This window comes from Mus caroli, chromosome 4, assembly GCF_900094665.2.
Source record: "Mus caroli chromosome 4, CAROLI_EIJ_v1.1, whole genome shotgun sequence".
Lineage (NCBI taxonomy): Eukaryota > Metazoa > Chordata > Mammalia > Rodentia > Muridae > Mus > Mus caroli.
In genome coordinates, this window is record NC_034573.1 from 104,225,213 (window position 1) to 104,241,431 (window position 16,219).

Consider the following 16,219-nt stretch of genomic DNA (forward strand, 5'->3'; position numbering starts at 1 on the left):
AACCTCTGAACCTGTAAGCCAGCCCCAATTAAATGTTGTTTTTTTATAAGACTTACCTTGGTCATGGTGTCTGTTCACAGCAGTAAAACCCTAACTAAGACAATGATTGAAAGTGCAATTAGTCACTGCCCCTTTTCAGTAAAATATTTAAAATGTTTTGTCAACAAGCTATTAATTCTAAAGATTAGATATTGTAAAACTTTAAAACTTTAACTTCTTAAAAGACAAAAAAGGGGGAAATTATACCCCCATACATATTATTTAGTGCATTTCCAGGCACACTACTTAAATCATACCTTTATTTTAAAATTTTGAAAATTAGATGTCAAAGAATTTAATAAATGCTTTATAGTATTTTAAAAGGATCTACTTATTGACTTATAGATTGATCCTAAACAGCTACATTATTAGAGAAGAGAAAAACAATTTCTCTCCACAGAACACTATAGAAGCATGATGGTTAATTCGTGTGATGAGCTGGCAGGTAAGTTGACTCAGTGCCCTGATTGAAGTGACTAGGAAACTAAATTGGATTCATGTTTTAGATCCATCCTTGATTGCCATTTTTCCAGTTTGGACTAGCTTCTAGCCTTTTAACTTTATGGCAATAATACATCAGAGACTGTATATTCTGACTTAATAAGATTAGTCATTTCATAGAGTCATAATGATTTTTCTCTTTTCTTCAGTGTGACCAGTTATTCTAACTCAATCTTAGACTGGTCTAATATTTAGTCCAATATTAGAGATTACTATTGTAGATAACTAATATTCTTAATTACCTAAGAAAGTTAATTCTGAGCAGAGCCCCCACTTCCAGAAAATCTCTGGCCTTTTTACTAATTCTAAAAACCAGCTCCCCCACAAGGAGATTGAGCTTGAGCCTTGCTAATTTGCAACTGAATAATGTACCTGGACTTCCCCAAAAGAAGATTTGCATTGTTACCTTCTCATAGTCTAGATCTCATTTTTAAGCAGGTCAATCAACACCTTCAGCCTGACTGCAGCAGGCATGCATCCCTGCCAAGCGCATACAGGTGGCAGCTGCTATTTTTATTCTAAGGACATTCCAGCACGTATTGTGGCTTTCGGTCTGATTTGAGATTTAGGTTTGCTACGAGGGCTAGAAAGGTGGATATTTCAAATATTAGAAGAGATTGGTTTTTATTCTGATTGATGGGCTTATTCCCTTAGCTGTTCTCTGGTTTTCCACCCTTGCTGTGATTGCAAGGTCCTCTTAGTTCCTCAGGTAATAACAGAGATGAGGAGGGTGACCTCCAGCTCCTAATATAGCCTAACAGCCACAAATCGTGGTGTTACTAGTGACATAATTCTTGTCGAGGCCTTGCTAAATCTGAGGTTGACAATTCTCCTTTAACAGCTGCACAGCACTCAGAACTGTGCATACTGATTCGTGATCATACGAATACAGTATGGGTACCAGTTTGGGTGCAGAGATTTACTGCAGGGGAAGGTCCAGCTTGACCATTTCTGGGTTCCCTGTGAGATATACACAGTTTGGATGGAGGTTGGTATCTTGTTCCAGTTACAACCAAGAATATCTTTCTAAGGCTCTGCCTCCCCTTCCCAAAAGATACCAAGAGCCACAAGTGTGGGTCGTGACAGCACCCATGGGAGGAATCAGGTCAATATACCCCTAGGCATGGTTAAAGCCCACTCATCTAAGGATGAGAAAATCAGTTGATCACTTCAGTTAAGCGTGGCCTTATTAAGCTTAATTAATAGGGGGGAGAGAGGTTGGAGACCGTACCATTAGAAGGGCAAGCCCTTCACAGCCTCCCACCCTAAAAAGCCAATTGGCCTTGTACTACGGAGCCGGTTGTCACCCCTTCCTCCCTGTTCCCTGCCTGTCATCCAAGAATGTGGAGGAAAATCCATGTACTCTCCTTTAGTGTTATCATAATAAAGTGACTTTCATATTCGTACAGTCAGTCCTTGCCAGTGTCCCAATGCCCTAGAAGGACTGTGCAGCTGACTACTTGGTATTCAGTAAAAATTTCAACAAGGAAGTTACCTATTCAGTACTAATTAACATTGTAAAAGACAGAGCCAACAGCTCAGGGCTAGTCTGCTAGATGTTTACTAGGACAGAAAAGACAGTCTTATCCAGATACAGTTTACCATAAGAAAAGTTAGGAAATCCCACTGAGACAGGTTTCTTCATTAGTCCCTAAGAATTCAGGCAGAATTATAGGGCATGAATAAATTTTATTCCTCAGCCCAGCCTTTTCTTTTTTATATTAACAACAGGGAGGAGATGTAACCTCCCCAGCTCAGCTCAGGTTTCACTGTTAGCAAAAAACACATGATCATCTCATTATAATATACTGAAAAAAATTACAAAAAATTTAATATCCCTTCATGACAAAAGTCATGGAAAAATCAGGTATTCAAGGTTGAAAACCAGATACACTAAAACTAATAGAAAAAGTGGGGTATAGCCCCAACATATGGGAACAGGGGAAATTTTCCTGAACAGATACCAATAGTTTATGCTCTAAGATCAAAAATCCACAAATAGGATCTCTTAAAATCTCAAAGTTTCTGTAAGACAAAGAACACTGTTAATAGGACAAAACAGCAACCAACAGATTGGGTAAGATCTTTACCAATCCTCCATCCTATAGAGGGCTAATAGTAAGTATATGAAAAGAACCCAAAAAGTTAGACTCCAGAGTACCAAATAACCCTATTAAAAATGGGGCACTGAGCTAAACAAATAATTCTTACCTAAGGAATACTGAATGGTAGAGAAGCACCTAAAGAAATGTTCAATAGTCTTAGTCATCAGGGAAATGAAAATCAAAACAAACCTGTGATTCTACCTCATGCCAGTCAGAATGGCTAAGATCAAAATCTCAGATGACAGCAGATTCTGGCAAGAATGTGTAGAAAGAGGAACACTCCTCCATTGTTGGTAAGACTGCACTCTAGAACAACCATTCTAAAAATCAGTCTTGCAGTTCTTCAGAAAGTTGGGCATAGGATCTGAAGACCAGCTATACCATTCCTGAGAATATACCCAAAAGATGCTCCAACATACACCAAGGACAAATGTGCCACTATTTTCATGGTCACTTTATTTATAATAGACAGAATCTAGAAAGGATCCAGATATCTTTCAACAGAGTAATGGACACAGAAAATGTGGTACATTTACAAAATGGAGTATTACTCGGTGTTAGAAACAATGACTTCATGAAATTCTTAGGCATATAGATGGGATTCGAAGACATCATCCTGAGTGAGGCAACCCAGTCAAAAAAAGAACCCACATGACATACACTCACTGTTAAGTGGATATTAGCCTAAAAGCTCAGAATACCCAAGATACAATTCACAGACCACATGAAGCTCAAGAAGGAAGACAAAATATGGATTATTTCAGTACTTCTTTGAAGTGTGAACAAAATACTCAAGAGGAAATATGTAGACAAAATGTGGAGCAGAGACTGAAGGAAAAGCCATCCAGAGACTGCCTCACCTGTGTGTCCATACCACATAGAGACACCAAACCCAGACACTATTGTGAATGCCAAGAAGTGCTTGCTGACAGGAGTCTGATATACCTGTCTCCTGGGAGGCTCTGCCAGAGCCTGAAAAATACAGAGGTGGATGCTAGCAACCAACCATTGGACTGAGCATGAGATCCCCAATGGAGGAGTTATAAAAAGGACTGAAGGAGCTGGAGTTTTGCAACCCATAGGAAGAATAATAATATCAACCAACCAGATCTCCTTGAACTCCAAATATATAAACCACCAACCAAAGAGTTCACAGGGAGGGACCCATGGCTCTAGTCACATATGGACTAAAGGATGGCCTTGTCAAATATCAATGGGAGGAGAGGCCCTTGGTCCTTTGAAGGCTCAGTGCCCCAGTGTAGGGGAATGCAGGGTTGGGAGGAGGGAATTGGAGGGTGGGTAGGGGATCATCATCATGGATGAAGGGGGAGGGAGAATAGGATAGGGGCTTTCCAGATGAGAAACAGGGAAAGGGGATAACATTTGAAATATAAATTAATAAAATATTCAATACAAAAGAAGTGAAAGGTATTTCTAAATCCTTAGATACTATGCTATAAATGGTATATGCTGTAGTGTAAAAATACTTTCTAATAGTCTATACATATATATACAAGAAGATCAATTATGAGCTTTTAGTGTTCTTGGAAAAGGAAAAATCAAATGAGAAAAAGTGTACTTGTTCTTTTCATTAATTTTCAAATGGAATCTCTAAAGCAAAAGTATTTTAACGTTTAGAGCTCTTGACTCTAGCTACATATGTATCAAAAGATGGCCTAGTCAGCCATCTCTGGAAAGAGAGGCCCATTGGACTTGCAAACATTATATGCCCCAGTACAGGGGAACACCAGGGCCAAAAAGTGGGAGTGGGTGGGTAGGGGAGTGGGTGGGTAGGCGAGTGGGGGGCGGTATGGGGGACTTTTGGGATAGCATTGGAAATGTAAATGAGGAAAATACCTAATAAAAATACTTAAAAAAAGAGTACACTATTTTGAAATTTATCAAATATTTTTCTTAATTTAAAAACTTTCATTTGGATATTTTCCCTGCATGGTTTTAGTGTACTTTGTGTTTGAAGTGAACAAGGTCCAAAGGAGCATCAGATTCTCTGAATCTGAATTTACAAATGATTGTGAGCCACAATATTGGTGCTAGGAAACAAACCCTGTCCATCTAGAAGATAGGAAAGTTCTCTTAACAGCTAATCTATCTCTCCTAACCTTTGATTATTTTTCTTAATACTTAATTCATGTATAAAATACAGAAATTATATATAGCAGTAGATTAAAGTGCTATTTTGGTCTATGAATATCTTATAATGTTCTAATCAGATTTGATATATCTCTTTTCAAATATTCACACTTTCTGTTGATTCTACTTCCAAATTCTAATAGTTGCCTAATTTAGACATTTTATGGAATTAGCTTCAAGTAATATGTATACCTTTGCATTAGATTTGTTTCACTTTGTATACTGTCTTTGGAGTTCAACTATGTGACAAGCTTCACTATTTATATTTTAATTGCAAAATAACGTATTATTTGTATGGATATGCCTAAATTTGTTTAACCACTAATATGTTGACATTTAATTAGTTTTCTTTATTAGTTATTAAGAATAAGAATGTAAACATTCCAATNAAAGTTTTATGTTTAAAAAAAAAAAGAAATTATTGGTGTAGTGACATATAAAAATTGTGCTTTGCAGAAGACTATCTGTAGCTGATTAAATGAAGACCAGAACTGGGGAAATAAATCATTTCATTGTTATACTCATGCTAGAATACTAAAATTTTGAACAATATGTAATTCCAAGGACAGCAATTGAAGCCACTGGGATGTTATTGAAACCATTATTGCTACTGTTGTGACAAGGCTACTCAGCTTAATAGTTCTAGATAAAAAGGCACTGGACACAGGAGAGGGGAAATGACAGATCCCATTCTAGTTTCACTCACCTCTGCTTCTGAACTTCAAGTAGAAAGGGAGGAAGGCAATATACAAAACTAACAGTAGAAACTCCCAGATAAGTGTACAGCAAGCTCTCATTTTAATATTCAAAACTGAAAAAGAGTCAGTAGGAAAAGTTAGGATGTTAAGTCTTGGAGAATGCATTGGAACATCAAGAGAAATGTTGAATACAGACACTGTCTTGAAGGTCTTGGTGCTATATCCATTTGCTTATATAAGTTATGCTGGGGATAAAGCCCCATAAGCAAGATATTTAGGGTTATGTTAAGAACTTTTAGGGAAGATAGAACTTAGAATTTGGTGAAGCTAAGATTATGGTCATTTAGTCTGAAGACATAACAGACTTAAATACAACATCAAATAATATCTTCTTGCTTTTGTTTTTCCACAACTGTATAGCACATAATCAACCTGAAAACAGGATTTGGAAGATGTGCTGTTGTGGTCAATCTCCAACCCAAATATGCCCCAGCAATTAATATAAATACAAGCTGTGCACCGAGATTGGGCAGGTCTAATCCTACACTACCATCTTCTCCATCTTTGAGACCCCTTAGAACTTGCAGTTTCTCCAGGCCGTGTGCTTCTGCTGTTTTTCTTCCTCCTCCTCTGCATCCTCTCCCTCTTCTATTTTCTCCTTCCTCTCTCTTCTCACCTTCTGCTCCACCTTCCCTCTTACCTGCCCAATCATCAGCGTTTCTTTATTTTACAAATTAAGATGGGAAGCAGGTTTAAAATAAATCGCATGAGTGCTGACTTATTCCTTGTTCATAACCACTCACAAGAGAATGGAATAAACATCAAATATATTTAGTTCTAGGGCTATTCACAACAGTGTGGGACCCTTTCTACCATAGCCTTGCCTCCATTTTTAAGTGCCTGAAGATTGTAGTATCCATAGAGAAGGGTTTCCATGAAACTTTGAACTAGCTAAAAGAGGAAGAATCTGCATTCACCCAGTAAGGAATCATCTGAATAAATTCTGAGACCTTGAGGGGAGTATTAACACTAGGTATACCCTAGCCCTGAAGAACCACAAAAGGAGGTTGGGGAAGGTAGTTCCATAACCTGAGGATCTCTGAACATTTTGAGACTTCCTTTGATAAAGAGTATTGGGATGCACTAAAGTTCAAGGTTACACAAGTTTGTATACATCACAGCAATATTGTGCTTCAAGAAGAAATGGTTTCAGATCTCTTTACCTTCCTTGATTTTATTGATTAGTTCTCTGAAATAAACAGGTTTTCCTTTGAGACAACAGAGATCAAGAATTCCTCTGAGACAATTAAGAAAAAATGTAATGAATAAATATATTAAAGGACATGAAAATTTGTTTGACATCAATGACATATATTCCGATTTGAATAGGATATCTGAAAGAAAGAACAAAAGGGCCTGGTATTAGTAATTGGCTATACATTTCCTAGAAAAAACTCATATTACAGACTAAGTTCCCCGATCCAACCAGTGAGTGTTTGAGCCACAGAAGCTCTGAGTTTGTCAGTGGATTGATCTACTGATGAACTCATAATTTGATGACAGTTTTTCTTTTTTTTGGGGGGGGGAAGTGGCAAAAACGTTAGGAAGAGAGGTTGGTTGGATAAAGTAGGTAACTGAGGAGATGTTTCTGAAGAATATATCTTGCTTCTCTCCTACCTCCAATTGCTTTTTCCTAGACATCTTGACAGTTGGTTATTATTTGAATCTAGGGGTTATCTAGGCACCTGAAAAGAATGAAGATTAAAGACACAGGGAGTGTAGGGCCGCTTGCCACAATGTCTGGAAGGTGGAAATTGGGATAACTGTGACAATGAGGCAAGACAGTAAATTTCTTCTCCTAAATAGTCTGATATTCTAGAGATATTTATGTCCCTTAATCTATTAGACTACTGAAACAGTTTACCTCCCAAAGAAATGAGGATTTCCCCCAAAATATCATACTCAGAAAAGGAAAAGCTCCAATTAAAAGGGAAATGTATCTCCCCCAAATAGATATTTTAGAGAGATCTAGCACACAGTTAGACTACTTTGTAGGATGAAACTGAATCCCAGACAATGATGGGCCAATTGTGGTAGGGTACTACAACTTTGCTAGGACTTCTGAGATTCCATATCCTTAGCTGTATAATTAAACTTTAATCTCAGTTCAGGTTCCTGAAGGTGATCTTGAGGGTAGGGGTGACTGGATTTCTTTATCCCTCTTCCCAGAGTAGCCATGTAGACCAAGTCTCCCTTTTCTGCTTTTCTCTATTAACTTAGATGTTTTAAGTGATTCTTTGGCACAAACCATAACTTTCAATTTTCATATCAGATTTTCTCTTTCAACTATATGAGTCCAAAGAATTGAACTAAGGTTGAAAGGCTAACTGCCTAGCCATTTTGTACCCTCTTGCTAATAAGGTAAAATATTATAGCTATTCCTTCATCCAATTCTGTCCTATTATGGGACTAATAACTTCCAAGTTTTGTTCTTCCTTTGAGTCCAGTTCCATTAAATAAGAACCCTCATCTACATCTATAGTATAATGTAGAGAGAATATCTTGTGTATTATATGGATGCATCACCTGTTAATTAAAAAGTATATGGCTTAGGCAGGAAATAGAAAATGGAATATCTGGAATCCAGAAAGAATTCTGGGATAGTGCCAGGTATAGCAAGATTTGCCTGAAAGGATTTGAGGAGATGAATGCATGGTACCTGAGCACAAGCAACTACCCACATTGCAGAATGTAGGTTAAAATAATTGGCCTATTGTAGTTATGATCTAGTCAGAGTGGAGCTATATGGCAAAGGTATATGTAATAAATTTTGAGTCTGGGTCTTATTTCTGAAAGCATGGGGCTGGGAAAAAGAACCAGCCCAAACTTCTCAAAAAGCCTAGATCAGAAGCATGAAATGTTAAGCTAGCTAGGCAAGGAACCTGGTCTATTTTGAAAATGAACAAAAACAGATCAAAGCTACAGCTTCACAGAATAACACGAGACTAGTGGCTAGGAAGATTTCCTAGTCAAGGACACAGGAAGATAATATGAAATGAGACCTTTAATAGAAACCCTATGGGCCTTGACTTTCTCCTATGGCCGAGCCCTGCAGGCCTCTGCTCTAAGGCTTGGGGTGGGAAGAAGGAGAACCTGAAGGAGGACTATATTAAGCAAGCCCTGGCCAACAGCCTTGCTTGTCAAGGAAAGTATACCCCAAGTGACCAGTCTGGAGCTGCAGCCAGTGAATCTGTCTCCATCTTTAACCATGCCTACTTACCATAGCTGATGATCTAAGGCTGCTCCATCAACACTCCAGGTCCCTGCCTACCCACTTGCTATTGAAGAGGGGCTGAGCTTCAGGCTTTTTTCTATCACTCTTGCTGCCCTCCTGTGTGTGGTGTTGTCTGTGAATGCTAAATATGCCATTCCTTTCAGCTCACTTCCGATAGACAACTATTTAAGGGGGCAAGCGGGGAGAAGTCCTTGATAATTCAAAAGCAGGACACAGAAGTTGGGGCTCCTCTCAAGAGTGGAGTATAGTGGCTGACGAACCAGGGGGACATCCTCGGGACCACAGCTACAGGATTAGCCACTTCCAGTTCTCCCAAATTTGCCACAGCCCATAAACCCTATCCATTTCTATGAGAATTAATTCTCAGTGGTCATAGTGTAGGGAAATGTAGCCCTCTGTTGACTGCTATAACCAAAGTCAGAAGGAAGGCCTCTCCCTGTAAACAAATGAACAGGGGCATGGCCAGATACAGCACAGGCTCTGAGCTAAAACAGCAGACACAGGAGACAGACAAGCAGATCTCTGTGAATTCTAGACCAGCCTGTTCTAAAAAATGAAGTCAGAGCAAGACTTTCTGCTGATAGATACAGCCACTTATAAAAGACAGTCTAAAATTAAAAATGACATATTTTCCCTTAAAAGAATTATATAGGATTTTGCTTAATAATAAGTAGGAATGACCTTAGTAACTTAAAAAATAACTACACATCAATCTTAAATTTATGTAAAGGAAAGGGGAATATAGGTATGTTTATCTACATAAGATATGTTTATAATTTCAAATTGAAAAATATGCTTTTTCTGCTGCCAAAAACCGTTTTATTCCCTAGTCAAATGTAAAGATACAGAGTTAAGATTGAGGCAGAATTTTTTGCTTTTATCTTTTCAGGAAAATAAAAACATCCAACTCAGGAATCCGGTGACTATTGGATAAGAGAATCATCTAAAGAATAATAGTGTTAAGCTTATCAAGGCAGCGACAGATAAATTCCTGTGAGTTCATGGCCAGCCTAATCTACAGAACAAATCCAAGTCACCCCAGGCTACACAGAGAAACACTGTCTCAATAAATAATAATAACTGTTTTAAATTGTTTTGTTTTAAATTATCAAAATGAAGATGAGTATAAGTTAATCATTAGCTTGGCAATACAGAATACAAATACCTTTTGTCAGAGGAGATAAGTAAAATAAGCACACATTTCATAGATACAACTTGATATTGTTTTAAATTTACAAAGACAATGGATTAATGTCAATTGAATTTTATGTTATTTGCCATCACTGTATTCAACTGGATACACTGACAGACAATGTTCTAATTAATAATGGTGTGGATTAGGGCTTGCTATCCACTGTAAAATAGGATGTCACATTACTCTGAATGCCAGTTAATCTCATTGGAAAGTGGGAATCCACAGGATAAGTGATAATGGCTCAGCATAGTGCATAGCACATGGCCCAACCCAAAACCTCTGACAAAATTCAGTTTTGCTTGTACACTACGTGGGAGGGAATTTAAATAAAGTTGAATACAGAGAAAGATATCAAAATAAGAGGGAAAACGTTAACATAATTAATTTCACATAGACAGTACGTTCTGAAGAAGGAAGAAAGAAAATTAGTATAGATATTTTCAATTTGTAGATACTAAATAAATAAAACCATGCCTTTGATCTCAATATTTGGGAGAAAAAGGTGGGGACAGATAACTTCCTGTGAGTTCAAGGCCAGCCTACTCTACAGAGCAAATTCAAGCTACTCCAGGCTACACAGAGAAACCCTGTCTCAATAAATAATAATGTTTTGAATTGTTTTGTTTTAAATTAATATAATGAAGATTACTATAAGTTCAATTGTTATGGTGAAATGATACATTCTCTTTAAGAGAGGTCAAAACAGAGCAGCTATAAATAGAAAGGAGCTGCTGAATTGAATTAGTCTAAACTTTTAATGACATCAGATTGCTGGACAAACATATGTTATGTTGCTTGTGTCAATTGGAAAGAAGAAAAGACTTTGGATTACTTCCAAAGTAATAAGAATTATGTTTGATAGAAGGAGATCCCGTGAAGATCTTAGCTACAGATAGGAAAAATAAAATTATGAAGACTAAACAGAACAGGTAACATGATTTGCCAATTTCTCTACATGTGCATAGCCTTGAAACTGGCTGTGATATAAAAGGATCTTGTGATGGTTTGTATATCCTTGGGCTAGGGAGTGGCAACATCTGAAGGTGTGGCCTGGTTGGAATAGGTGTGACCTGGTTGGAATGGGTGTGTCACTGTGGGTGTGGGTATAAGATCCTCACCCTAGTTCCCTGGAAATCAGTCTTCTACTAGCAGCCTTTGGATGAAGACATATAACTCTCAGCTCCTCCTGTGCCATGCCTGCCTGGATACTGGCATGCTCCCACCTTGATGATAATGGACTGAACCTTTGAACCTGTAAGCCAGCCCCAATTAAATGTTGTTTTTTATAAGACTTGCCTTGGTCATGGTGTCTGTTCACAGCAGTAAAACCCTAACTAAGAACTTCAGCCTTCCAATTCTGGATTGTAGTTCATTCCAAATATAGTCAAGTTGACAACAAGGAATAGCCACTACAGGACTCTAGCCAGAACTTCAGCTATACATAGCCAATGGATTTTGTTGGCTACAGAGTCCTCAAGATTCATCATGTCACCCTTTCATATGAGGTGAATGAAAGTTTATATTGCAGTTTGTTTATATGATCAAATTAGATCATAAAGACAGACAGTTATCTTTCACCTGTTCAAACAAAGAGCAAAAAAAAAATCTTTAGCTGATCCATGCACATTGCATATTTCATGCACTGTGTTAATAGAGAAATATGTATTATCTCTGAAAACTTTATGTTAAAAGGAAAGGAAAGGAAAGAACCAGAAGGGCAGCCCTGGCAGGATTCACCATCCAGGATGCTGAAATGCTGAGACTTAATGTTCTAGTATCTTCCCTGTTTCTGCCTCAACTTATGATCCTGTTTCCTCTAAAGACTTGCTTCCTGGACAACTTCAGAAGAGCTAAATTAGTCCAGTCAGGGCTTCAACTAAACTTGTACTTTTTCCCTATACAGAGACTGAACAATAAATACTACAGCTAGCTTGCTTAAAACTAACCAACTTTCTAATTTTCTTAATCCCCCAGAAAAGAATTCTACTTCCATAATCAGCAGGAAGCAATTATAAGAAAGTTATAATCCATGCCCAAGAGATAGGGTGGTTGATTTTTAGTCATTCAGTTGGATATTTGTCATATTTTAAAAGGAGATGACTACAAATAGTTATAGTCTTGAAAAATAAAAAAAAAATAAAAATAATAGGAGTGTTAGTTTCAGGGATTTATTTTGTCTCTCCTTTTCTCTTCTTAGGTAAGGAAAGGGCATTGAGAAGAAAGGGGAAGGGATATGGTAATAAAAAGGGCAGATAGATTATTGAATCTACTCTAACCAAAATATGATTTTTAGTCATAATCTTACATTGGTAGAGGTAGAGAAATTAGTATTTTGTTACAAAATTGAGGTTAAATTTTGTTACAACAATATAGAATTTTGTATACTGATAACAAAATAATCTTATATTTCATTTACATTGGTATAGATTATTGTATATTGACACAGGTTTACATTTTCAATTGGTATGAATTTTTGTATATTGGTATAAAATTGAAGATTGATTTTCTTACAACAAAATATGTGTATGTTTCAACTCTTCTACAGATGTTATGTCTATGCAGATTATTTGAAAAAGCAGTTTTTTTTCTCAGTTATTTAAATAAATAGCTGCTATTACATACTGTTAGGGATGGTTGAAAATACAAATTAATAGTCAGTCAAACTCATGGTCTTACTAGATACTAGTTTAGTTAATTACAATAAAATATTTTTAAGGGTATTCAGATAGTAAATAGCTAAAGATAAACAATGTTTCACAATCCCAATATACTTTAAATAGAAAACTGGTTTTCTAAAACATCATAGATCCACAGAATATATCATGTAAAATTGTTTCATTATTAAAATCTTTTGTGTATGAGACAGTTCTGTTTCTGACAATATGAACCCATTCCTCTTCAAAGAAGATGAGGAGAAAAAAAAAAAACAAAAAACAAAACAAAACAAAACAAAAACCTCTATATGGAGTTACTTCAATTGTGCCAAGATAGCCACTGAGAAAAAAAATAAATATTGTAAATTCATCTCCAGAAAAAAATGTAGTTCAAAAAGAGAGATGCAGGGAAGTCAACTGCTAAGCTCTGCCAAAATAGGGTAAGCAGTTGCTTCATAATTCCTGCTTCAAAAACAGTCTGTCAGATACTCTGGACTAGATGACTAAAGACAGATGTTCTAACATTTAGAGAATATTGAGAACTGTCTAGGCATTCAGGTGTCTCTGTCATTTCTATAATTTTTGAAATCTGTATCCCTATGTTACTGCATACTCAGGTAATATTTATTGTTTCTCAAGTCTCTGATGGGGTTGAAGACTAGTAAGCCATAATATTACTATAAGCTTAAGTTCTTTAGGATTTAAGATGTGCTACATCTAAGAAGATGTGTTTAGGATAGTAATACAAATTAGTATAGAAAATGATTTAGATACAAAATTCTAAACTCACCAAAATAAGAGAGATGATGAAAATATTTTATCTAAGTTACCAAATATAAACAGACTGAAATTTTAAATGTAACTCTTACCTAATAATTTTTGTAATTGTCTCATAATTTTTATAATTATATTCAATATATTTTTGAAAGAAAAAGAGCCTTTTGTTGGACTATAAAAGGAAATTAGAGAAAGAATATCTTGTTTATCATATGGGTGCATTCCCTCCAATGGATTTTTTTTTTTTTTTTTTTTTTGGCTACAGAGTCCTCAAGATTCATTATGCCAACCTTTCATATGAGATGAATGAAAATTTATATTGCAGTTTTTTATATGATCAAACTAGCTCATAAAGACAAACAGTTGTCTTTCACCTGCTCAAATAAAGATCAAAAAACCCTGTTGTGTCTATCTCTCAGAATCTTTTTTGTCTCCTAGATGTCCAACCTACTATATTCTGCCTAAGCCACCAGCAAAACCAAAATGCATATGCACATGCAGACAGACACATACACACACACACACACACAAACAGACACACACACTCACACACACACTCACAAACACATACACACACACATACACACATACACACACACACACACACACACACACACACACACACAGTACAACCACCAACATCAAAATATCAGGAATTAAAAATCATTGGTCATAAATATCTCCCAACATCAATGTACTCAATAAAAAGATAGATTAGCACAAAGGATGCAAAAAGAAAGCATCATTCTTCTAGACACAAGAAATAAATATCAGCATCAAATACAGACATTACCTCAGTATTAAGGGTTGGGAAAAGATTTTCCAAGCAAGTAGACTCAGGAATTAAGCTGGAGTAGCTATTCTAATATCTAAGAAAACAGACTTCAGACAAAACTTATTAAAAGAGATGGAGAAAGTTATTTATACACATCGAAGAAAAAATCTTTCAAGATGATGTTTGAATTAACATTTATACCCCAAATACCAAGACACCAACATTTATAAAAGAAACATTACTGGTCCCTTCCCATCCATGCCAGCACTGGGGAACCTTGGGCACAGAGTCAGTGGACACCCCTAAAGCCCCCACAGGAATCTCCATGGGATCTTAAGACCTCTGGTGAGTGGAACACAACTTCTGCTCCAATCCAATCATGCGGGACCTGAGACTGCATTAATTAGGGAAGTAGAAAGCCCAGTCTGCCCGGGTCACAAGTCCCTTCCTGTCCGAGCCACCACTGGGGCACCTTGGGCATGGAGTCTGCGGACACCCACAAGGTCCCCACAGGACTCTCCAAGGGATCTTAGGACCTCTGGTGAGTGGATCACAACTTCTGTCAGGAGGCAGGTTCGAACACCAGATATCTGGACACCTTCCCTGCAAAAGGAGAGCTTGCCTGCAGAGAATACTCTGACCACAGAAACTCAGGAGAGAGCTAGTCTCCCAGGTCTGCTGATAGAGGCTAGCATAATCACATAAGGAACAAGCTCTAACCAGAAACAACTCTAACAACTAACTCCAGAGATTGCCAGATGACTAAAGGCAAACATAAAAATCTTACTAACAGAAACCAAGACCACTCACTATCATCAGAATGCAGCACTCCCACCCCACCCAGTCCTGGGCACCCCAACCCACCCGAAAAGATAGTCCCAGATTTGAAAGCATATCTCATGATGATGGTAGAGAACATCAAGAAGGAATTTAATAACTCACTTAAAGAAATACAGGAGAACACTACTAAACATGTAGAAGACCGTAAAGAGAAAGCACAAAAATCCCTTAAAGAATTGCAGGAAAACACGACCAAACAGGTGATGGAATTGAATAAAAACATCCAAGACCTAAAAGGGAAGTAGACACAATAAAGAAAACCNAAAGTGAGGCAACGCTGGAGATAGAAACCCTAGGAAAGAAATCTGGAACCATAGATGCAAGCATCAGCAACGGAGTAAAAGATATGGAAGGGAGAATTTCAGGTGCAGAAGATTCCATAGAGAACATCAGCACAACAATCAAAGAAAATACAAAATGCAAAAAGATCCTAATTCAAAACATCCAGGAAATCCAGGATGCAATGAGAAGATCAAGCCTACGGATAATAGGAGTAGATGAGAATGAAGATTTTCAACTTAAAGGGCCAGCAATATCTTCAACAAAATTGTAGAAGAAAACTTCCCAAACCTAAAGAAAAAGATGCCCATGAACATACAAGAAGCCTACAGAACTCCAAATAGACTGGACCAGAAAACAAATTCCTCCCGACACATAATAATCAGAACAACAAATGCACTAAATAAAGATAGAATATTGAAAGCAGTAAGGGAAAAGGTCAAGTAACATATAAAGGAGGCCTATAAGAATTACACCAGATTTTTCACAAGAGACTATGAAAGTCAGAAGATCCTGGACAGATGTTATACAGAAACTAAGAGAAGACAAATGCCAGCCTAGGCTACTATACCCAGCCAAACTCTCAATTACTATAGATGGAGAACGCAAAGTATTCCATGACAAAACCAAATTCACACATTATCTTTCCACAAATCCAGCCCTTCAAAGGATAATAACAGAAAAAAACCAATACAAGGACTGAAATCACGCCCTAGAAAAAGCAAGAAAGTAATCCCTCAACAAACCAAAAAGAAGACAGCCACAAGAACAGAATGCCAACTGTAACAACAAAAAAAACGATACAAAGCAACAATTACTTTTCCTTAATATCTCTTAATATCAATGGATTCAATTCCCCAATAAAAAGACATAGACTAACAGACTGGCTACACAAACAGGACACAACATT

At 37.0% G+C, this 16,219-nt stretch overlaps 1 protein-coding gene across 1 annotated transcript in view; it reads right to left on the minus strand.

Annotated features, from left to right (window-relative positions):
* LOC110293524 (selection and upkeep of intraepithelial T-cells protein 10) overlaps positions 1 to 16,219 on the minus strand; it is a 67,268-nt gene that overhangs the window by 14,804 nt on the left and 36,245 nt on the right. The window contains exons 4-5 of the mRNA XM_021161370.1: positions 6,718 to 6,888; positions 5,503 to 5,607 (exon numbers count right to left, since the gene is read on the minus strand). Of these exons, the coding sequence (XP_021017029.1) occupies positions 5,503 to 5,607; positions 6,718 to 6,888 (276 nt within the window). The remainder of the gene's footprint in view (positions 1 to 5,502; positions 5,608 to 6,717; positions 6,889 to 16,219) is intronic.